The 25,110-nt window shown below is 41.2% G+C and overlaps 1 protein-coding gene across 1 annotated transcript in view; it reads right to left on the bottom strand.

The window, feature by feature from the left end:
• LOC113076182 (reversion-inducing cysteine-rich protein with Kazal motifs-like) overlaps window positions 1–23,810 on the bottom strand; it is a 41,129-nt gene extending 17,319 nt beyond the window's left edge. Inside the window, exons 1-10 of the mRNA XM_026248842.1 lie at window positions 23,554–23,810; window positions 6,607–6,668; window positions 5,648–5,722; window positions 4,671–4,707; window positions 4,334–4,419; window positions 4,170–4,217; window positions 2,673–2,706; window positions 2,170–2,367; window positions 770–1,034; window positions 523–696 (exon numbers count right to left, since the gene is read on the bottom strand). Coding sequence (XP_026104627.1) covers window positions 523–696; window positions 770–1,034; window positions 2,170–2,367; window positions 2,673–2,706; window positions 4,170–4,217; window positions 4,334–4,419; window positions 4,671–4,707; window positions 5,648–5,722; window positions 6,607–6,668; window positions 23,554–23,623 — 1,049 coding nt within the window. The 5' untranslated portion in view covers window positions 23,624–23,810. The remainder of the gene's footprint in view (window positions 1–522; window positions 697–769; window positions 1,035–2,169; window positions 2,368–2,672; window positions 2,707–4,169; window positions 4,218–4,333; window positions 4,420–4,670; window positions 4,708–5,647; window positions 5,723–6,606; window positions 6,669–23,553) is intronic.
• Window positions 23,811–25,110: the final 1,300 nt, after the last annotated feature.

Below are 25,110 nucleotides of genomic sequence, written 5' to 3'. Positions count from 1 at the left end.
AATATATTACAGAAAGCTTGAAATGTCTACTTTTAAATGAAAATATTAAAACCAAAATCAATAGGCTCCTCTCTGATTATGTAATCCATATGAATGTGCATTTCTCTCTGGCGTTCATGGCGAGTCCGCATCGAAAACACCAGTTTATTACTAAACAATTAAATGTCTCCTTGCTAATTTAGACACATTCACAATCATTGCTTTAACCAGTTCTTTGTGGCAAGCCTTATGTGTGCGGTCATAACGCTTATTATCATGTAGGCTATAGCCTATTTAAGTTATTAAATTAATACTCTAATATTAATACTACTTTAAAAAAATGTGGGTCAGGAAGGGTACAATATTTTCTTTTTCTTTTTTGCAGTCCGTGTTGCGGGTGGGTAAGTTGAAAACGTTGGTCGGGTGTGGGTTGTTCATACACTGACCCGCACATCACTGATATCAGCACTCTTGGCCTCAGATTCGAGGACTAATGAGTCAGTGCTTGTATGAGCAGACTGACAGTAGGGAAGTGTTTGTAACCTGTTGTTGAAGTTGGTGCAGTAGCTGAGCTCTTTGCAGCCTAACTGGCACGGCTCCCTGACGTCAGCCAAGCAGGTGATGAGGTCCATCTCAGCAGGGTTGTATTCACAGTGCTGGTCGAACTCCTGCCACGTCTGAGTGCCCCAGTTAGTGCTGATCTCCAAGCACATGTTCCTGTCAAACAGAGAGGACACGCACATTCAGTGTCAGAGCCGCGCCGCTAGGCTTCAGACGGAGCGCTGCTGACCTGCACAGGGAGGTGTTGGCCTTGAAGCAGCAGTGCAGTTTGGCGTAGTCCATCTTGGCGATGGGGGGTGACTCGGGGTCACTGATGGTGGGCGGGTGTGCGCTGCCCAAGAAGCACTGCCACAGCGGGTCCTGAGGGAGCGGCTGACTGCCACACTCACTGATCAGACCCTCCATGATCTCCTGCTCCGTGCTCATGGTGCGCAGGATACGCTTACAGGCCGTCTGACAGTGAGCCTCCTCCGCCCGCTCACAGCAGTACAGACCTGGACACACACACGGCATTCTGGGTAATGAGTCAAAGCCTGAGCGTGCACTGATTATACTCAACTACATTTACTGTCTTCTAGTTTGTAGTTCATCTACATGATAGTTCAGTAAATGATTCAACGACTCACTCTAGTGTTGGTCCTGTTAACTCAAACTGAAATGATTAAAACATGTTTTCATTAGTTGATATGTAGTTAAAAAAACAATAGAAATATCGCCTTGGCAACCAACTTGAAATATATATTTTATAATGTGGTAATTTTACATTGTGTGAACATTTTTAAAGCAGTCCTGACTCTCATGGTTCCTCACTGTAGTATATAAAAGATTTATTGTTTTATTTCTGCATATGTAAATTTAAACACACATCTAATGGAACGCTTCTGATGATCACATGATCTGTCCTTGATTTTTCATATATGTAGTAATTTGTTTGTACACTATACACTTTTGATCCATTAATATTGTTTAAATGTGCTTTATAAATAAATGTTTTTTAAGTACAAATCAAGTTAAAAACATGATCATCGGTAGGATTGCAGGGTAATAGACTGTCTCAAAGAGATGACCCCAATTTTTCACATCCCAATTTGCATACTATATACAGTACATCTGAATCTGTGTTAAAGTGTGATGTATTTCTGTGATGCTCCGCTGTATTTTCAGCATCATTCCTCCAGTCTTCAGTGTCACATGATCTTCAGAAATCAGAATAATATGAAACATTTCTGATTATTATCAGTGTTGAACACAGTTGTGCTGCACAATATTTCTGTGGAAACTGTGATGCATTTATTTTTCAGGATTCACAGATGAATAAAGTTCAGAAACTTTTATTTGTAACATTATAAATGTCTTTATTGTAAGCTTTGATCAAATTCATGAGTCCTTGAATAAAACAGTTTTTGTTGTTTTTTCTTACATTACGTTAAGAATGAAAAGTATGCAAATGGGATGCAACCACAGCTCACTGACTTACAGTTTCGGTGCAACTGTTATTATATAAATAAATAAAAAATCTGAAGTTGCAAATAGATGCAGATTATTAGAGATTTTTAATTTAATTTGAAAATGTCATGTTTAAGTCACATGTGACTTGTGATCTGTGTGTAATGTTCTCTGTGCACGTACTGTCGAGGGGGCTCCGGATGGGGAAGGATTTGGTGTAGTTGGCCACGCAGCCGATGAGCTGAGGACTGATGCTCTGGCAGTACTCTTTGACCGCGGTGATCTGGGAGACGGTCGGAGACGAGTCTGTGCGGAAGATGGCCTGACAGTATTCACGGCAGTTTGTGTGTCTCCCTGCATAACTGCAGCACACTGAGCCCACTGGACACACACACACACACACACACGTGAGACATCACTTCTCCATCTGTTTAATAAAGGCTGTCTGGGAGTTTGTCTGCTCTACTAATGCACACAAATAAGTGCTTCATTCAGTCCTGAGCTCAGGGAGCGCAGAATAAAGGTCGTGACCTTGCCTCCCAGGCACAGAATCAACTCCATCTCATTTCCTGTCCATGCAGGTCAGAGACCGGAGACATGACATCATCAAACAGGAAGTCAGTCTCTGAGGACTGAATCACAGAAACGAGGTACAGACGGACTGATAACCAAAGACCTTTGCTTACTTTCATTTTTGGTGATACAGCTGTAGAGTGGTTTCTGGAAGAGAGGAAGAATATCAATGAGAATATTGCAATAGAGTTTATGAAACAGTGTTTCTGACTCTAAAATTACCAAAAAGTGCTTGTTCTTATCACAAAAACCTTCTAAAATACAGCTGCACATCACAGAAATAAATTAGTTTAACAGAGATTCACACAGAAAACAGATGTTTTAGATTAGAATAATATTTAATCATTTGTATTGTGTTCGATCAGATAAATGCAGCACGTATGAATCTTACTGACCCTGTACATGAACAGTTGGCACATTTTCTCTTTAAAAGCTAAGTGCTGAGGTTATTTCTGTATTTCCCTGACAGCAGCTAGCATCTAATGCTATATAAACACCTGGATTCTCCTCAGAAAACCAAGGGCTCAAGATGAAGGAGCTGCAGACGGTGTGAGAGCGATCCCAAGCAAGCGTACGGTCTCCAGTCTGACCGATGGAGCACAGCTTCAGATCTACAGCATCTCTGTCAGGAATCACTACTCTTTTATAACACTGAGCCAGCAGAAGTACAGATTCATCGGACTGTAATGAACAGTTAGAGGGAAATGATATTTTCCCATTGCTCAACACTAACCAAACAACCTCATAAAGAGGTTTGGGGCTGTGCTAGAAACCAGGCTTTAAACGAATAAACACAAATCAGTCTGGAGGCTGATTTCAGACAGCAGAGCCGCCAGACAAACAAACAGAGAAGTGTGGAGTCATACTGATGAACACGAGACCTCCCAGAGTCTGTCTGCTTTCATCTCAACATCTCCAGAGAGAGATCACTGTGTGTTCATCTGCACCGTCGTCAGGGAACCGCTGTCTGTTGCTAAGAGCTCTAACAGTCTAACACTCGTATTACTGTGAACTAAAACCATTACAAACCGCAATAGAGTGAAATATAGACATCAGATGAAAAACAAACAAACAAATACATACATAATTAAGATTATAAATGTAAAAATTTTAAAGCTAATTTAAAATAATAATAATAATGCTAATAATACTAACAACACTAGTATGATCACTTAACCCTGATCGGCTGTTCCTGGTCAAAAATGACCGTTAATGCTATAATTTGACCAAATCTTGGGTTCAATCTGTGTATCTACTTGTGTTCTTTCAGCTGGCACAGGACCTGATTGATCACAGGCCTCGCTGATCTGAGCTTAAACACTGAGTCTGTGAGGGAAAAGAATCCCAAATAATGTTTGTATGCTTCACTTTTTAAGCTGCATAAGCTCAGATCAATAACTGATCATTGGTAAGAATGCAGCATGATGAGAGCACTGTGGTCTTTTCTGACCAAAGAAAACACCACACGTATAACAGCGAGATGTGTGAGAAACACTAGAAAATGACCAGAAGATAGGCTGAGGGTTAAAGAACCACACCGCTCTGAAGTTATTCACACCAACATCAACATTTGTAAACTCTGTGCAGCAAAGTAAAGGTGAAACTCCCACCTCGGTGTCTTTCTTGCATATTTTAGTGATGTCATTTCTAGACGATGCCTGAACAGAACACAGAAGAATCACAGGTGAGTCAGTGAGCTTACAGACCTCTCTACATGTCACGCTCTAAAGGTAAAGATAGGTGATATCAGATGTGTTCAGATGTGTTGAGGGACCTGTTTGCAGTCCCTGCGGCACTCGGAGGAGATGGCCAGCTCACAGCAGCCCAAACCCACCCATCCGTCAGACTTCTTCGATGCCCCTGGAGAAGTACAGAATCACAGTGAGCTTCAGCAGATCTGAAGCAGAAGCATACATCCAGAACAACAGACGTGTGTGAGCTCAGAGCTCTGGACGGGTTTAATGGTCATGTAAGGTGTAGCTGGACTGATGTGGAGTGTGATATCTGTGCATCTGGAGGGCATTAGGTCTTCAGAGACTCTAAATCCTCTCTTGTTCTTATGAGGTTGGTACAGGTGTGTTCTGCAGACGGCTCCATCTGTGTTCACCTACCCGGCAATGTGTTGTTGATGCAGACCCAAAGATCACTCTGTGAAACCAAAAGGAGAAGTTTAGCATGACAACAGCTCAACATCCATCATCTGCTCGCTCTCATGTGCTTCCAGACCCGAGGAATCTTCTTTGAAGACAGAATGAGTTATACAGCAGATCATTATTAACTGAGAATCTCACGAGGGAGCTGCTGACGACAGCGCGCAGGTTTAAAACAACAGATCTCACACGAGAGACTCAAATTAAAGCAAGATAAAAAAAAGTTGTATTTAATAAAATAACTTTTGGATATTTAACAGTAGTGTAAACATTTTCAGTGAAAATACCCCATAGAATATGTGAAGCATCTCAAATGTGTTTTCCTGATAAAAACTGTCTTATATAAGCGGTTTGGTCTGGTTATAAAGGACCCGTATGAAAGCAGCGTGTACAAAGATCCCTTCATGAGAAGTGTCTCTGGTATCAGTGAGCTCGTATTATTGGCAGCGGAGAGCCTCCTATAACTCCACTTTAATTAAAAGTAGATGCAGATGAGCCACAGAAAGCTTCCCTGAGCCACACGCTTGGACAGATGCACAAACACCCCCCCGTCAGACAGATTCAGCCTCATCCCAACGAAGCACAAACAACAACGTGGTTCTGATGCATTAAACTAAAAAAACACATTTTGATTTACACTTTAAAATGCTTTCGAACACATTTCAAATGCTTCCCAAATCCATCTGCATCCATCTTCTGTGAATCAGCGCAGGACGCCCGTCCAAACCACACAGGCCCGAGGCTTAATTAGAGGCTGGATGTAATTGCATGTTGCCGCTTTGAAAGAGGGAGGAGATGTGTGTCCAGCCTTCATCTCGGCTTTTTACTGCCAAGCAGGTAAAACCACAGCCCCAGACCACGAGGGAGGAACAGGAAGCGGCGGCGCTCTCTGTTTAAGACTTCCTGTGCTGCAGCTGTACTGTAAACACAGATCTTACCAGAGACTCGGGGCAGTAACTGGGCAAGCGCTGGAGGAGGTGCTTCAGATGCGATTCGCTCCTGATGGTGGAGAGCTGCAGACGGAAGAGAGGAACACACGTCTGCTCTAATACTCACAGCTCAGCAGCACAGAACATTACACAAACATTGACATCATTTATATAAGCATATTATAAATAAACAGCCATTTGAGTCATTTAATAAATTCATTATTTAATATAATCAAGTTATTCATTTGGTTTTATTAATTGTTTTATATAAAATAAAAATCCAATTCAAATGTAATTTAACCAAATGACAAATCTAACATTTATATGAAAAATAAGCATGAGTGAATGAGGTGGATGTTATAAAGAACTGTGCGATCAAAAGAAAGCAGGACCGGAGAAACAGTCCATTTGGAAAAGTTCTGCTGGTTTCTTTCTTCAGGTTTTGTTCGGAGGCTCAATCAATGGTGAGGAGATCTTCTGAAGCTGCGTGGCCCCTCCTCAAAGGACCGAGGGCCTCGTCTCTTCAAAGCCTGGGCCGTCCATTAGGATGAAATGTGCTGGGTCTGTCCCTGCACTGCGCCGCTAACAAGCCGTCATTATTCTCTCCAGCTAATCTGCTGTTTTATAGATCCGTCTGAATCTGATGGGCTTTTAGCTCTCGCTCTGTCTGTCTTTCACTGTGTGTGTGTGTGTGTGTGTGAGTGTGTGTGTGTGAGTGTGTGAGTGTGTGTGTGTGTGTGAGTGTGTGAGTGCGTGTGTGTGTGTGTGTGTGTGAGTGTGTGTGAGTGTGTGAGTGTGTGTGTGTGTGTGTGAGTGTGAGTGTGTGTGTGTGTGTGCCTGTGTGTGTGTGTGTGTGTGTGTGTGTGTGAGTGTGTGTGTGTCTCTGTGTCTCTGTGTGTGTGTGTGTGTGTGTGTGTGTGTGTGTGTGTGTGTGTGTGTGAGTGTGTGTGTGTGTGTGAGAGCTTCACCTGTTCACAGGCTCCTCTGCACTGAGGAAAGAGCTCTGCAGCATGATGGCAGCAGGACGGATCTACAAACACAGAGAAGCAAACAGAGATTCAGTCCATCTGATCGTCATATTTCACTGTAAGCCCCGCGGACGGAGAATAACACTCTTTGAAATAGTCAGAATAAATATCTTTACATGGTTAGCTGCAGTAAATCAGGATGGGTTTCTATATGTGCAGACTTACTGAAGCTCCGGTCAGCACAACTCTGATTACTGCTTTCAACAAAAACTGATGCAAATCTAATGTATTTTGAGTTGTAAGTTGCATTGTGTTTTATGGTTATAGGAATTTTAAATTGATCTAGTGTCAGTAAAGACATTTATAATGTTACAGAACATTTCTATTTAAATAAATGCTGTTCTTCTGAACTTTCTGTTCATCTGTGAATAAAATGCATCACAGTTTCCACAGAAATATTGAGCAGCACAACTGTGTTCAACACTGATAATAATCAGAAATGTTTCTTGAGCAGTAAATCATCATATTATTCTGATTTCTGAAGATCATGTGACACTGAAGACTGGAGGAATGATGCTGAAAATACAGCGGAGCATCACAGAAATACATTACACTTTAACACAGATTCACACAGAAAACAGATGTTTTACACTAGAATAATATTTCACTATTTTACTGTATTTTTTATTAGATACATGCAGCTTCATTGAGAAATATTAAAAAAACTTACTGACCCCAACCTTGTGAACATCAGTGTATTTTGTTTTTCTTATTCAATATTTTTGTTTGTTTACAGTTCAGTTATAGTTCAACTGCTCACACACATTTTCTAAACTTTGCCTCTTTTTTTCATAACTTTACACACAAATCCAAGAATTGCAAACAAAATCACAAATGTCTCTCATCTTTTGCAAAATGAAGCACTGCATTCAAAATAATGCTCACAAACACATCTCAAGAGCAAACATTTGCCATAATATTCATTCCTGTTAGATTTGTGTGTGTTGTCTAAAGAAGCGTGTGATGTTTTGTAAAAAGTGTTTTATGAAACTGAAAACTGAGTCAAAGTCTGAGTATGAGTGTGTGTTGTTTATATCTGGTGTGTGCTTCTGCTGTTTGAGTGACAGCTTTCACAAACTGTGTGACACGTGATGATTCTGTGTGTAAGCAGATGGAGAGAGCTTTTATATTTTCAAAAATGTGGTTCCTAGAAAATATCTTTGTTGACAAATCACTTCAAAGCGTGGTTAACAGTGCCATCTTGCTTTCGCACGCATGACCCTCTGAGCGTCAGAGACAGAATCAGACACACGTGAGAGAGATCTGTGACTGTGGCTGGAGACGCTCCTGGGCTGATAATCATCACACGGAGAGCTGGGCCTTTGAAAACTGTAGAAAAACATATTCTCATCTGTTTATGCTCCTCCGGAAAAAGTCGTCATTATCAAAATGAAGTGCTTTCATCTCAGCCGTCCTCCATTTGCGTCTCATCCAGACCCGTTCCTTTCATCAGCGTGATTTGATCTGTTTCTTCTGCATCTCTGCCTCTTCTCCGGCTCTCACTGCTAAGTGCTCTTCTTCAGTGGATGAGCTCTGCTTTCTGTCTCAGAGCGTCTGGCTTTAAATGAAGTGAGACACACCAGCCTTTGCTTTCATGCTGCCGGTGAAGAGGATGCCATGGTTGATGGAGACGACACCGCTGGTTTGTAATGCCATGGATGTGCAGTAAATCTGGCGCTTGTGCCGCTGTTGTTCGTCTGAGCTTGAGGGATTGACCTCCATTGTCTCTAAATGAAAGCAGTCGCTCCTCTGATGGCATTTGTGACGAAGTTTTAAAACGGTGATAAACATACGCTCAGAGTCTGAGTAAAAGCACTGCTGGAAAGACAAAGGTTCATGTAGAAGCAGTCTTACGTGCTTGAAGTATTGAAGATTGACTGCACATCTTCTGTTATTCTAGCATGAATCACGCCGGAGCTGTTTGAAGCCGGTGAGGATGAAGATGGTCAGGATTGTGTTGGGAGGGATATATTTCTAAGAAGATAAGAAGAAGCTGCTTGTGATCCACAGGCCTAGAGCCCAGCGTTTGTGATTACTGTTCAGAGGTCACAGCAATCCGGATTAAAACACCTACACATGCTAATTTAATTACATTTTTCAGCTGTTTTTCAAGGGGGGGGGATTCAGGACTTATTTTTACTTATAGGTAAAATAATGTAGTGCAATAATTATCTGAGACTTATCAACTTGTATTAAGATTTATGAATTTATGAATTATTATACATAATAATAATAATAATAATAATAATAATAATAATAATAATAATTTTACATATTAAAATAATAGTATTATTATTATTATCATCATTGTTATTGTTTTGTTTTCATTATTAATAAACAAAATTACATTACTGTTTATAAATAATAATAATAATAATAATAATAATAATAATAATAATAATAATAATAATAATAATTGTTAAATTAATTATTTTAATAGCTATTGTGGTATAACCCTGACATTTTGGAATTTGGGACACCAAAAAATATGAATTAATTTTCTATCATTCTTATTAATTTAAATTTACAAATTGAAAACATGTGATTTTGATTGAAGAGGCGTCAAGGTGTGCATGAATTGCATTCAGACAGAACAAAAATAAGCATCATGTGACTCTTCAGCCAAGCTGGGATCCCTGGGAACAGATCTCTGTCCAGCATCAGGGAGTAACATGTGCTAGTATTCTGAGCGCCGCTACTGTGTCTCTGTTTTTCTGAAGAATAGTAAAAATGCCACCCACAAACCACATCAAAGACATCCCCCTCTCTTCCACCCCATCTTCCCCTCACTGTCTCTCTCCCTTTCTCAACGCTCCTGAGCATCCACTTCACCCCTGCGTTCTCAGCAGCGAGGGAAGGCTCCCCGGGGAGTGAGGGAGAACGGGTAAAGGGTGTTTGTGAAAGAGCACATTTGATGTCCAGAGACGCCGGGATCTCTGGCGGGAACTGAAGACCACTTGAAAGGGAGGCACTTTGACGAAGGTGATCAAACAGCAATGAGAAGCAGACGAGAGCACGAGGTGGGGGTTACCAAATATGGCCCCAAGACCCCGGACCCATGAGGATCCCATCAAAGTTCAAAGCCTCGGTTAGAGCGCTTACATACACAACTGGAACAGATCAACCCTACGCTAACCTGCCGCTAACCAGTCCTGCAGCGCATGGTCCTGGAAACACAAGGCTGAGGGTTCGATTCCGACAAAATGCAGGAACTGATAAATGTAGACCTTGACTGAGCCTCTAATGATTGACGCAACCGTTCATGTTCTTCTGTGTGAGACCATATAATGATGAAGGTCAGTGAAGGGTCTATGACTTACAGTAGAGAAACAGCAGACCGCCAGTGTTAGAGCTAATGCATTACAAGTAACACAAGTTCTGTAATCAGATGACTTATTCAAGTAACTAGTAAAGTAACACATTACTTTTCAGTTTAAATATCAGAGGAACTTTTTCAAATTAGTAATGCAAGTTAGTTTTCCCCATGTATTCCCTGACAGCTCTCCTGTCCCTGTATTTAGAGTAATCAGAGTCAGGGCATTTCCTTCAGCCTGAGGATTGCTCATCTTGCTTTTGGTGTGAAAGAGCCTTTACAGTCACCAAAAGTAGGAGAAAAAAAGAAGTCTAAAATTTAAAGAGGTCCAGTTTGAGAAGATTTCTTGAAGCAAAGGTCCCGAAGATCATAATGCCTGACTAGTTAGTGTGATATATATTTAAGCAGCCTAGTAGTTATATCAACATCTGCATGTAATCAATACTCGGCAAATCAAATGAATTCAGTACAATTCAAAAACCTTTAACAATATTTGTTGTCATGTAACATAGAACTGAACATATACATGTATGTACTGTATGACTGTATAATATATATATATATATATATATATATGAGCATGTTGTTGGGCAGTGAATGTGTGGCTCAGGATCTTGGTTCACTGGTCATATTGGGCTCTGTTTCTACACATATGAGACACACTGGTTTAGTGTGATCCCAGTGGGAAGTATAAACAGAAACGAGTCTGTCCATTCTGGATTAAATGCTCTGTTTTCGCTGTCCACTTTTCTTTTTATTTTTGGAAAGCACCATCTGTTCCTTATTTTTCTATCCCTACTGCGTGTCACCCGCCTGTTTCTTACCCTTTCTGAGGGATGGACGATACCGCATATTTTGTCTTCAATATGATACCGATCATTTTAATGGCCAGTATCGTCAATATCGATACCGATACCAAAACAAAACCTCTAAACTGAACTTTTAGATTATTAATTGTATTTTATTATTATGAGTATAATGGTTAATAAAGCCTACTTAACTTTGTATTTAAAATGCATTTTAACATTCAATACACATTATTTGCAACTTAATACATTATATTTTTGTTAGCACATGGTTAAAATATGTTTACTGTAGTGGTAACCAAGGAAATATACAAATACTATAGTTAAACTATGTTCACTTTGTCATGATCCTGCCCTCGTGTCCTTGATTTTTTTCCTAGTCTTGAGGCAGGATCATGGCAGACCCGTGTTTTGTGTTCAAGCACATGGCCTTGTCTTTGGGCCATGTGCTTGTGTTGTCTCGTTCCCTTGCCCCGCCCCCCTTGTTAACCTAGTCGTGTCTTGATTGTCCCATCTGTGCCACCTGTCGTGTCTTGATTGTTCCCCCTATTTAGCTTTCCTTGTGTGCTCTGTCTTGCGTCGGTTCATTGTGATTTGTGTACTACTTATGTGTTCTACACTTGTGATTGTACCTCTGAAGTCCCTGTATAACCGTGAGTGTTATTTGTAGTTAGTGTTCTCTAGTTTTGAGTCTTTGTCTACCTTGTCTGATCAGTCCTGTTTAGTATTTGTTGTATCTGCCCTAGTCCTGTTTTCCCCCTCGTGGGTTTTTATTTTTCCCTTTTTGTCAAATAAATCCTGTGTGTACCCGATTCCTGTCTGCACCTGAGTTCCTCCCTTACCAAGATCCTGACAGAATGAACCGACCACCAAGGAACTCAGCAGACAGGAGGCAATTCTGGTTATCATCAGCCAGCAAGCGGGATGGTTATGAGGGCTCTCGCTTAGTGGTGTTCCGGGGGACCAGGGGAGGTCGCTCCGGAGCAAGTGGTCGAGAGGAGGAGCCACAGAGGTCCCCCCCACCTACCCAGCTGCCAGCAATCCCAGAGGGTCGGGTCCTGGCCGTGGCAACCCTGGGGGATCAGTTAGGTCCCTCCCAAGATCCTGAGGCACCTCCCACTACCTTCAGTCTCCCCAACAAGCGAGGGAGACGGTTTTCATGGGAGTCAGCTTCAGAGTCTTCGGCGTCTGAGGCTGCCCTGCCCGAGACCAAACTCCCCCAACCCGCCTCTGACCCAGCTGTAGCCTCTGCACCGCGCCCGAGGAGGAAGAGGAGGAAGAAGGGGCCTGCCGGTCCTGTGACCCTGTCTCCTCCCGTGCCAGCAGCGGTGAGCGCTGGCGTGCCCGTGCCAGCAGCGGAGAGAGCTGGCGTGCCCGTGCCAGCAGCGGAGAGAGCTGGCGTGCCCGTGCCAGCAGCGGAGAGAGCTGGCGTGCCCGTGCCAGCAGCGGAGAGAGCTGGCGTGCCCGTGCCAGCAGCGGAGAGAGCTGGCGTGCCCGAGCCAGCAGCGGAGAGCGTGCCCGAGCCAGCAGCGGAGAGCGTGCCCGAGCCAGCAGCGGTGAGCGCTGGCGTGCCCGAGGCGGCAAAGAAGGCCGTATTCAAGTCGGCAGTCGTGAGTGCGGAGGAGAGAGCCGCGGCCGACTCTGCAGCAAAGACTCTTGTACAGTCTGTCTCATCTCGTAAGGAGATGCCAATTGTCCTGGCTGCTAAAGCCTTTTCTGATTATTTGTCCCGTCTTGTCCAAATTTTAGAAATCCCCGTCAGTCCTGTCTTGTCCCCTGACCCTGTCCCCAGAAGTCCCAAGTGTCCAGCCGTTGTCCCCCCGTGTCCAGTAGATGTTGCCCCGTGTCCAGTAGATGTCGTCTCCCCGCGTCCCGTAAGTGTTGTCCCGCGTCCCTTGTCTGGTCCTGTCATGTCCCCTGTCAGTTGTCCCGAGACCCCTCCCCGCCCCTCACCACCCAGACCTGCCCGTACCCCCCGCCGTCAGCCTTCGTCCTGTCCTCCTAGGATTCCTACCCCACCCACCCGCCCTGGTCTGTCCCCCATGAACTTTGTGGTCCCGCCCCCTCCCCTTCCCTGTTTGTTTTTTTTGGTTTGTCACCCTAACCCTGCCGTCGTGTATTCATGTCTGCCTTTGTTATTATTTGTCATGTCTTGTTGGTTTGTGTCGGTGTCCCAGTCTGTCATGTCAGTCATGTCCCGTGTTTGATGTTCCCTTGAGGAGCGTCTGGAAGCCGCTCCTTAAGGGAGGGGTTCTGTCATGATCCTGCCCTCGTGTCCTTGATTTTTTTCCTAGTCTTGAGGCAGGATCATGGCAGACCCGTGTTTTGTGTTCAAGCACATGGCCTTGTCTTTGGGCCATGTGCTTGTGTTGTCTCGTTCCCTTGCCCCGCCCCCCTTGTTAACCTAGTCGTGTCTTGATTGTCCCATCTGTGCCACCTGTCGTGTCTTGATTGTTCCCCCTATTTAGCTTTCCTTGTGTGCTCTGTCTTGCGTCGGTTCATTGTGATTTGTGTACTACTTATGTGTTCTACACTTGTGATTGTACCTCTGAAGTCCCTGTATAACCGTGAGTGTTATTTGTAGTTAGTGTTCTCTAGTTTTGAGTCTTTGTCTACCTTGTCTGATCAGTCCTGTTTAGTATTTGTTGTATCTGCCCTAGTCCTGTTTTCCCCCTCGTGGGTTTTTATTTTTCCCTTTTTGTCAAATAAATCCCGTGTGTACCCGATTCCTGTCTGCACCTGAGTTCCTCCCTTACCAAGATCCTGACACACTTCTTCTGTATTGTTCTGTGCTGCCTTTTCCAAAACCATAAATGCTTTCTTATTATAGGCTACTCATGGGAAACGCAGCTCTATTTAAATGCACTGTCAGAAGTGTGTGAACGCTCTCTGTAATTGATTGATTCTGCCTTGCAACATTTGCGTGTGTTCAGATGAGCAGAAAAATTCCTTTCACACAATTATGTGCTAATATAGGTTATTCATCCAATTTAAGTCATATTGTAGGCATTATTTTTTGCTTAATAAATAAAATCACCTTAGTATCGCTATTTTCTATTTGAGAATCAGTCTATCGATATATCTATAATTCAGGATTGCTTCGCCCATCCCTACCCTTTCTCTGCCTCACTCACCTTTTTCTTTAATCTGTGTAAAACTTCAACTTAATATATTTTCCTGTATTGCTTTATTGCATAGTTATTTTTGTTATAAGAAAAAAGTTATTAAACCTTTCATACTGTATTATTTATGACCACTTTTTTATACTAAATTTCTATACCGTGATAATACCGTATACTGTGATAAAATAATTAATTGCATTTTGCATTAAACATTAATAAAAGCATTAATCGCAACATTAAAATTTGATCATGAACTGAGAAATCAAATTTCCTCTGATCTTGTGACATATAACAGGTCAGTGTGCTATAAAAACATCTTGTCAGTTTCAAAACTGAAATCTTTCTCATTAGTTTACTAACAGCTTTTATTGAAACCAAACTTTAAAAAAAGACTTGCTTGGCAAAAAGTGCCATTTTATGACATATGATTTTACATACAGCATGTTTAGCCCCACCCATTATTTTACATACAGCATGTTTAGCCCCACCCATGATTTTTACATGATGCATGTTTAGCCCCACCCATGATTTTACATACTGCATGTTTAGCTCCGCCCACTGATTCTACATCTCTGGCTGTTTAGCTCCGCCCACTGATATGTGCTTGTAGTAGGAGGAGAGGAAATACTAGAGACACACAAACACAGGATAACTCCCTCAACAGCAGCATGCAGATGATGTTTCAATATAACAAGACACTGTGAGTAAACATTCACAAAGAGCTCCAGACTGCATCAGTGAAACACTGTTTGTTTGTGTCTTTGCTTTACTATGGATTCATTTTTAAACAAGACAGTATAATGCAGACTTGTCAGGGAGACTGAGAGTAAAATATGATGCAGTGCTGACTCTGATCAGTTGATGATCTCTTTTAAAAGTAACTTTCCCAAACACTTATGCCCATCATTACTATCCCCTCCAGCAAGGAAGAAAAGCCACTGGAATTCCTTCACAGAGCGTCTGGTCAAAGTGCCAGGCCCTTCAACAATAACGGGGAAAAATGGGTTGAAAGGGTTGAAAATGGCACCGTTGTCACCAGCAGAGCTCTTATTAAAGGATGTGATGAACTGCTGGTTAACCAGAGTAAGATGGGTTTTGCTGAGCTTGGCGTCTATTATATGCTGAAATCCTACACAACCGGTAAATGAATATTATACTGCTTGACCACATTATGACAGCAATAATCATTACCATTATATAGTCTTGTGTGAAAACAGATCTTCTTCTGTTATGCTGTTTCTGAAATTTAGATTAGATAATAGTTATTAATTAATATAGCATTAAGGTTTTGAGGAAATGATTTTATAATTTATATGATCTATTGTTAAGAAAGCATTTTATGAGGTGAATCAGATCAGGTATAATTTAAGGCATCTTTACACAGCTGAGTTAAGGCTGCTCTGTGCCTGCTCAAAATTCTGTTTAAAGCCGGACTAAATTATGCCAGCTCTGACCCAGTATTAAAATGCACCCATTGTGCAAAATGTATCTTTACATGTTGTTTGAATATAAATGTGTGTTGGCAGTGTGTGTACACAACCACCCTATAATGATACAAATCCTCCTTTTTTTTTAAATCCCCATAAATCGTCTCAGAACAAGCCATTAGCAGGATCTGTAAAAACAAAACATGTCATCTCGTTTACAAGCCCCACCCAACTGCTGACAGACACTGCTGTATTAGCAGAGACCCCGCCCACAACCTGCCAGGTTTATCTTCATGCTAGAGCATGTAAAAACAGCACTCAAGTAAGAAATTTAATCTTATTAGAGATAAATTTTATTTATTTTATTATACAGGTCCTGCTGTCACAGATCTAATATAAACATTCACAGACATAACCCACAGTGTTTCTCTAACTCGTGTGTATTTGACAGTTTAAGCGCAGTAAGACATGAAAGAGAACTCACATGCCGCTTTCTGTGCGCTCAAAAGAGCCTTGATTTCAGCAAGATAGACATGATCATCAGAACCAAATAGATGTTTTTTGGCAGAGTTTCTGGAGCTGTAAAGGCACAGCCCTGTTCTGAAAAAGAGGCGGGGAGCAGCAGCTCATTTACATTTAAAGAGACAAGCACAAAAATAGCCTGTTTCTGCTCCCACTCAAAATAGGCATCTTCAAAATGATATAATAAATGATCTGTGGGGTATTTTGAGGTGAAACTTCATAGACATGTTCTGGGAATGCCTATATTTATATTACATATTGTAAAAAGGGGCATAATAGGTGTAATTATAATTCAGATTGGCTGCGTACATGCATTTAAGCCACCATTGAGCAGCATTAACCATCTGTGTGAAGACACCTACATGCCACATCAGAAGTGCTTCTATGCCATCTTTGCAGTGTAAAGTTGATATCACACAGCAAACTACTTCATACAACTATGGGCTGAGGTGTGACTTTCATGCTGCATTGAAAGTGTTTTTCAAAACAAGCCACAGATGCCTTCAGAACAGCTTTCTGTGAGTTTCTGAAGATGCTGTTATTTAAGAGTGTAATGTAAGTGTTGATAAATAGTGCTGTCACTTAGGAATTTCAGACGGGTGAAGCTGTTCTCAGATCAGCATAAAAGGGCAGCTCAGTCTGTATGCAGTGGTTAAAGAGAAGGGAAGCAGAGCAGTCTGTGGCCTCTTTGTGGCCATCACCAGATTCCCTTAACGAGCTGGGATTTTAATGACACAATTGAAGGAGCAGTGGAGCATTTAGTCCAGGTTACAGCCGCTCTGTTGGACCAATCAGATTACTGCTGCTGTGGAAGCTGAGAAAGAAGAGCAGCGGATCGCAAACGATGAGCGTCACTTCAGAGCTGTACATTATACGAGCATCGAAGCGAACGCTGTAATGAGCAGTGACAGATACACACAGACCGCTAATGAGACGGAGAGGACAAACTCTACACACACATATACACACGCAATTAATCAAATACAAAAGTAACTATGCTTTTATTCTAGCAATTCATCAGAAATGTAGAATATAAACTGAGAATTAAGAGATATAAACGTACTTGTGTCTCTTTTAGTGGTGAAAAAAAGTACATAATTGTAAAATAGTTTTCTTTGATTATGTGTTTATATAGCAGTTCTGTTTTCTCTGTGGGTTATTTTATTTATTTATTTATTTATTTATTTTTGTTTGGTTGTTTTTTTCCAGTCACAGAAAGTAAAAAGGTAACTGCTACATTTTCCCTCACAATTCTGACATTTCTTCTTAGAATTGTACAATTGCAGTTCTGAGATATTATCACAGTTGATGATTATTGATGATTATTCTTATTTATTCATTTTTGTATGGGAGCCTTACTGTGATCAGAAGACAGGGCCATATGGAGCTCAGAGAAATAAAAAGATCTGTTTTAAGAGAAAAGTTTTAGGTGAAAGAATCCATCTTTCCAGGCCAGCAGGAGCATTACTGTGCTCGAGTAGAGTGTTTCTGTGGTCATTCTCACTTCAGAGTCTCTTAAGCAATCACTTCAACGATGCCTATTGTTCCAAACCACTGACGTGAACATCCAGATGAAGTCTCAGACCAGCAGCAAAGAGACCAAAATCTGCATCACACTGAAAGCAGGAGCAGAAGGAGAGTCCTGGACAAGCAGAAAAACCAACAGTGAGCCGCAGCAACAAAAGACTGAGCGACGGAGGCGGTGCGAATGAATGCTGATCCTGTCACGCTGTAAAGAAGCATGAGCCGACACACAGAGACACACAACAGAGCGGCACACAGCTCACACACACCAGTACAGCACACTCGCTGAGATACAACACCTCCAGCAGAGCGCTTTACACTTCATCAGCGCTTCACACTCCTCTGTGCAGTCTGACCTCAGCTTTAAAGAGTCGTGTGTCAGCCCAACACTGTTTCTGATAAACACTGCTCTCTCGAACTTTCTGTTCATCTGTGCATCCTGAGAAATACAATGTATCACAGTTTCCACAAAAATATAAGTGTTTTCAACGTTGATAATAATCAGAAATGTTTCTTGAGCAGTAAATCATCATATTATTCTGATTTCTGAAGATCATGTGACACTGAAGACTGGAGGAATGATGCTGAAAATACAGCGGAGCATCACAGAAATACATTACACTTTTACACAGATTAAGGCAGAATTCATTTAGATTGGAAAGTGTCATGTGGTGGAACTCCACTAAAACATGATATATAAATTATTTCATTATATATATATTTTTGTCACGTTTGTTGTGAACTAGATCTTGAAGATATTTTTCTGGTTGTGGGCGCTCTTATTTGTCAAAGAGACAAAAATGTAAATATCCTGTGGCATATTAGACACACTCTCTCTCTCTCTCTCTCTATCTCTCTCTCACACACACACACACACACACACACTCTCTATCTCTCTCTCACACACACACACACACACACACTCTCTCTATCTCTCTCTCTCTCACACACACACACTCTCTCTCTCTATCTCTCTCTCTCACACACACACACACACACTCTCTCTCTCTCTATCTCTCTCTCACACACACACACACACACACACTCAGTCAGGTCCTCCTGCTGTGTGCCGTCTTCATCATGACTGGGACATCTGCAGATCCCCTGATTACACAGAACCAGAGACATCACCAGGATCCCTTCAGTACACCACTGACCACAGACAGTCGAAATGACTGATATATCAAGTATTTATATATCTACTTATACTTTTAAATCTTTTATTTTATATATATTAGCTTTAACTTCAAGATGAAGCAGCCATAGGTTTCCTACAGGAAAACAGTGGTGTGCTGTAAGTTGTTCTGGGGGGGGGGGGGGGGGGTCTACACTATCATTTAATTTGACTGCTCCAGAATCATTTCTGATTATTATAAATGTTAAGAGTTTTTTCAGATATTTTTGTGGAAACTGTGATATATTTTATTTTTCAGGATTCACAGATGAACAGAAAGTTCAAAAGAACAGCATTTATTAGAAATATAAATCTTTTGTCACATTATAAATATATTTACCGTCACTTTTGATCAATTTAATCCATTCTCGAAGAATAAAAGTGTTAATATCTTTCTTTCTTTCTTTCATTTTTTTTTTTTAATTCTGAACCCAAACTTTGAACAGTAAAAGGTTATAAGATGCCTTCCATTCATTATTATTTTTTAATGTATGCTTTATTTAAAATGAATTAATGTATATTTCCAAACTCAGATGTTGCATCTCTTTAAAAATACTGTGAGCATTTCTGCTGGAATAAAGTCCTTCACTGAAGACCTTCAAGTAAAGAATCAAAATGATTCATGCTGAAAATATGGAATGTATGTGGTTGAGTGTGAATTATTCATTTCTCCTCCATCACTGAAGCGCTGGTGAACAGAGCCTCCCTTCACTCGTGTAAACGGCACATTAGCGATGCCACGCGTGATGCTGTCCTTGGGCCGCGCTCAAGTAACATCACTGAAATCCACTGGACACATGTTATGAGCTTATATTAAATTATGTAACCACAACAGTTGGGCATCCATTGCATTCAACAGCTGATTTCCTGCAGCTCCAGCGGTTCACATCCAGCAGAACCTCCTTCAGAACAGAGCACATCCACAGCTGCGTCCCCAAAACTACTGTGGGCACATCTTTACCAACAGAGAGGAGAACTAATGACCAATGATGCTTATGAGAGACGCACCCCGGAGCTCTTTGAGCACAGACTGAAAGTGAAAAGTGAAGTCTCCGATGCACCATGATGGACGCACGCCTCACAGTCTGAATAAAGCTCTTCTGGTACTAAAGTGACTTCAGCGTACGAGTGAAACCCTGTTTGTGCAGTTTCTCTGGGTGAAGTGTGAAGATGGAGGAGACAGAGCGGTTCATCTCAAACACTCCAGGCGTCCGAAGCTGCTGCTTATCTTCCAGCTTGAGAAACACAGGGTTCAGCTTCAGCCGGATGTTTACTCTGCAGCCGGACCGTGAATCAAAGCTGCAGCTACAACACTTCCTGGAGGAGCTTCTGAGATCTGAGCTTGTTTTCTTTCACAGCCGAAGTCTGTTCAGTGAAGAGATCGACTCAATAGCACTTCTGCTTCCCTGTGTCACCCTTTGCCCCGTCTTTACAATTTAAGAGCCCGTAGCTGTACAATGTTGAATGGTGGTTGATTCTGCTCTGTTTTTCTGCATTCCTGCATGTCAGGCTCAGAGAGCATAATGCCCCCGGGTCAAAGGTCACTTCCTGTGCATTAATAACCCAGCAGTTTGACATCAACAAGACCAGACTGACCAAGAGGGAAAACATAAAGAATATCCAACAGCTCCATCATTTCAGCTGCTATGAAGATCTAACCCAAATGTAAAGCTGAAGAGCGAGTGTTTGTCTCTCGGAGCGGTCAGCCAGCCGAGGGAACGCTCAGATTCACTTCCAGAAACCACTGCATTGTATAATGCACAAAACAATGCCAAAAGGATCACGTGTTTGTCAAGAACAACGCTTGACGATGATTGAGAAGCTTGCAATGTCCAGTTTGTGGTGAGTAAGTGGTTTTACAGCATGCAACATTCTCCAAGAACCGGAGACAGAGCCAGGAAAAGAACTAAAAAAGCAGAGCTCTGGAAGATAAACAAACCGAGCAAACGTCAATTACTGATTTGGCACAAATTAATGGGCATTCTTTCAAGATGCATTCAAAGAAACAGAAAGAAAGAAACAAATGGTCTGAACAAATGGTCAAATGCACTTCCATTTGGATCATCTCACACCATGATGGAAAATTTGTGGAGTACACGCAAACCAAATGTGAAGACCTTTTCAAATTCTTTTTTCTCTCTCTCTAATTCATTTGCACTAAAAATGCTTCATTCAATTAGAAGAAAAAGAAAAGAAAACACAACAATAACAACAAAAAGATTTTAGTTGTAGCCAAAAAACTTTGAATCTGTTGAAACTACATTTACAAATGAAAGGGTTCTTTTTATGACTAAAGTTTAGTTTAAGATTTCAAAAACACCGTATAAGAATAAACACGCTTCATGAAAACCCATGGGAGCTCTCTGGAACGCCACTAACTGATGAATTTACTGTAGCATGAAGAGTTTACTATGAAGTTGTTCTCCACTGCAATCAGCTTTTCTCCCTGGACTTAGTATTTCAGCGTGATCTGACGCATACAGTCAGAATATGTTCAGGATGTTCATAATGACATGAAAGGGCCAGATGGCTTTGAAGGACATGAAATGCATGGGCATAGCATGAGTCCAGCATACACGCATGTCTGCAATCAGAAGCAGAGCACGTGAGGCCGGATCGCTCTCAACACTGGCTCTTCAGACCCAATAACAAGACATCAAACGCAACAGAAAACTGAGAGAGTGCAGTCCACACAGACCCAATGCCTTGACAAAGAACTCAAAGAGTGTGTGAGCTGTAATGGCTTGCACATGTTTAGGTGGAGAGGTGTAGGTTTAGCTCAGTCTCAGCGGATCACACAAAACTGTCCTGAGAACTAAGAGAACTAGTCTAAAAACATCCAGACAAAACCTTCCAATGACAAGAGTCAAAGAAACAATGAAAATAGTACACAGAATCAGTGTTACAAGTAACACGCGTTGCAGAATCAGATTACTTTTTTAAGTAACTAGTAAAGTAATGCATTACTTTTTAATTTAAAAGGAAATAACTGAGTTACTTTGTTTCCATGTACTGACTGACAGCTCTGGTGTTGCCATGGTGACAGAAAAAAGTAACAAAGCAATGTAGTTAGTTACTTTATTTTAGGGAGTAACATTTTAATTACATATTGTAACATTCCTATATGCTGTGTAGAATTCAGAAAAAAACTATGAAGAATGTGAACCCTAAAACAAGAACCCAACTCCCCTGAAACAGTACTAACAGACACTGTAGCCCGAAGATCTCATACGGATAACAGTGATTTGTAGCATGACTTAGATTTTCAGCCATGTCTGCCACCTCAGTTTTTCCTCTTCTTGTCGTGCGCCGTACTTGAGGGAGTCTAAATTGTTTGCAGATGTTGTGTAGAAAAAAAAGCCTCAAATAGGTAGAATGTGAACGGCTGCTTGACCTGGACGTGATTGGCTGAAGAGAGGAGAGGAGAACTGACCCGGCCACTGGACAACAGTGAAGAGAGCTCAACTTCTGCACGCTCACCTTATCTGACGCTGAAGCATGCCTTCTGTGTGCCACACACCTCTCACAGCAGTTATTTACTGAAGAACCCTGAGCACACACACACTCACACACACACACATACACGCACACACACACACACACACACACACACACACACACACTCACACACACACACACACACACACACACACACACACACACACACACACTCATACACACACTCACACACACACACACACACACACTCACACTCACACTCACACACACACACACACACACACAGACACACACACAGACACACTCATACACACACTCACACACTCACACACACACACACACACACACACACTCACACACACACACACACACACACACACTTCAAAGCACTTCGGCATCCAGATGTAAGTTGACTTTGTTTGACACTAATAGAACATGAAAGAATTGACTTTTTTAGTTTATAAACAACATCAAAACTTTGCTAGGGTGAATTTTTATTTTATATGTTTAACTCTTTTTGTCAAAGCAAGACATCATGGAAACGAGATTTGCTGATTTTGACACCTACAACAAATGGCAGCCGTGAACCAAAACAACAAATGTTCCCAACACCCTCATGACACTTTAACACTTTCATGATTAGCATTAACACTATATCCCCTCTCAGTAATCTCTTATAATTACACATTAACTGTAAAACGATTCAGTTCCCAGAATGCATTGTAGTACACATTTTTTTGCATTGCATGCATTTGCTATTTGCTGGTTTATTTTCGAAAATTAGGAAAATAGGAGTCAATCAAAATGCGAAACTTGTTTTCGTAAAAGTGCTAAATTAAATTACATTTAAATGAAATGTAATCACTAGAATTGTGACTTCAAACTAAACAGATATTTAAACGATTATCCCACGATGCAACACAATATGTTCACTGTTTATAGTAATTTGTTATTATGAAATGACTGTAGCATTTTGTAAGTCCTTGGCATTCTACAGTGAGTCATTCTGTAGCTAATGCGTGTTTATGAATCATAAATGAAGTGCTTAGGAAGGGTTACTCTAATAGTAGCAACTGTATCACAACTCTCAGAGACTGCTAGAAAACACATTTATTCACATCTTACTCGTAATATTTAATATCTGAAGCTATTATTTCCAATCGCCCAAATGCCATATGAAAAACGGATTCATAAACTCAGTAAAGTTAGGGGAATATCAGGGTTCAGCCCGACCACAGCCGAGCATACACACAGATCACCGTGATAGACTCAATCTATTATTTATTGTGCATTACCAGTCATAACACAAACCACAATTCAATAATTCTGATGCAGCGCTGGAAGCCGGATGGAGAATAACGGTGCAGAATCAACAAGTCCAAACTTACGATATATGCTGTTAAAATTTCGCTATTGGAACGGAATTATGAGCTTTAATAGCGAATAACGAATGAAAAACGGCGTTTTACCGAATAAAAGCAGCCGATTACTGACATTAAAACAACTAGAAGCAGAAGCGGAGAAGTGAAAGCGGACTTACCCTGAGTGTAGACGAAGGCGCAGAAGTTGCAGGAGAGAAGCAAAATGATTATCTCAAAACACACATACATCTTATTGAAATCCTAAAGTGCATGGTGGAGTCAGACGCAAACGAGACTCGAGCTCCATGAGATGATCTGTGCTGGCGGGAGCGCAGGAGAGCACAGGCCGCTCAGGAGACGCGGAGCGCGGCGTGGAGCTCTGAGCATGTGCGGGGATCCTGGAGGAGGAGCGGGGCTGGAACTAACGGAGACATCAGACACCGGCGCTCTTATACCGTTATGTGAGGGGGGGGGTGCACGAGCAGGAGGGGGAAACAGAAAAACAGCCTTACGAAACTTACAAAATAGATCAAACCTGGATTGTTGTGCGCCATTACAGTTGTGTTGGGAAGGATTCTTTGGAAATATAATAGCCTAAGGTTACAGATTACAAGTTAGGATAACCTATTTAGTGTAACTGTTTCAGTTTCTTTATTAATGTAATCAATTAATTTTGAGTACCTTTCTAATGTTTTCAGCTGTTTATCATTTCAGAGATGTAGAGCAGGCAGGGTTCTCCTTACAGTAGAATTACTGTCAGACTTCCAGAATCCTTCATCACAGATTAGCCTCATCACTTGACTTCAAAGCACAGCCACTACTGCTTTGAGATCGTTCTAAGGTTAATACAGATTTAAAATCAAAACAATAAGTAGCTTAATAGCTATGCTATTGTTTTTGGAATCAAATCTTTGCATAGCTATGTCAGGAAACAAATACATCTAACAGTGCCTTGGAAAACAGTTCATCAAAAAATAAATAAATAAATAAAACATACACATACATTTTTTTTTAATGAAAATATATTTTACATTTAAACTTAAAACTGTCAGTAGGTGGCAGCAAGTCATGGTTAATAAGGGAGTCGTTGCGATTGTACCGAATTATTTAAATGGTTGATTCATTCATTGAAATTAATTCATTCAAATTAAATAAAAATACTCACCAGATAAAAAGGGCATCTTCTTTCAAGGAAGAAAAAGAGCAGGTGTTCAAGCCCCCTGTGATGTCTGTGAGCACGGGCCTGAGATGACAGATACACATTCCCTTCAGCCTGAGACATTCATTTCACTTTTGTTGTGAAAGAGCCTTTACAGTTTACAAAAATAATACATTATTTAAAATATATGTGACAGAAAGTAATGCAAAATCAACTTAGTTACTTTGCAAAAAAGAAATAAAAAATGAACACAATTAGTTACTTTTTATGGAGTAACGCAATATTGTACTGTATTATACTTTTAAAAGTAACTTTCCCCATCTCTGCTATTCTTGTCCATGAAGCCAGTATGTTGATGTGAATGCTGGGCATTTGCTCAAAAAAGCAGAACAAGCGCTTGAAGAATAATGTGCTGTGCTCTCCTGCTCCTCAGGCCATCATCAGAACAAACACTACTCCAGCCGAAAACCTTCTCAGATCAGCTCTGATTTGTCACGATCTGCCACTTTAAAATAAAAACCATAAGAAAGCTATTCAAAAGATATGCTAGGGAACAAGATTATATCTATGGCTTTGG

This window comes from Carassius auratus, unplaced genomic scaffold (assembly GCF_003368295.1).
Source record: "Carassius auratus strain Wakin unplaced genomic scaffold, ASM336829v1 scaf_tig00019252, whole genome shotgun sequence".
Lineage (NCBI taxonomy): Eukaryota > Metazoa > Chordata > Actinopteri > Cypriniformes > Cyprinidae > Carassius > Carassius auratus.
This window is presented reverse-complemented; position numbering and strand designations above follow the sequence as displayed.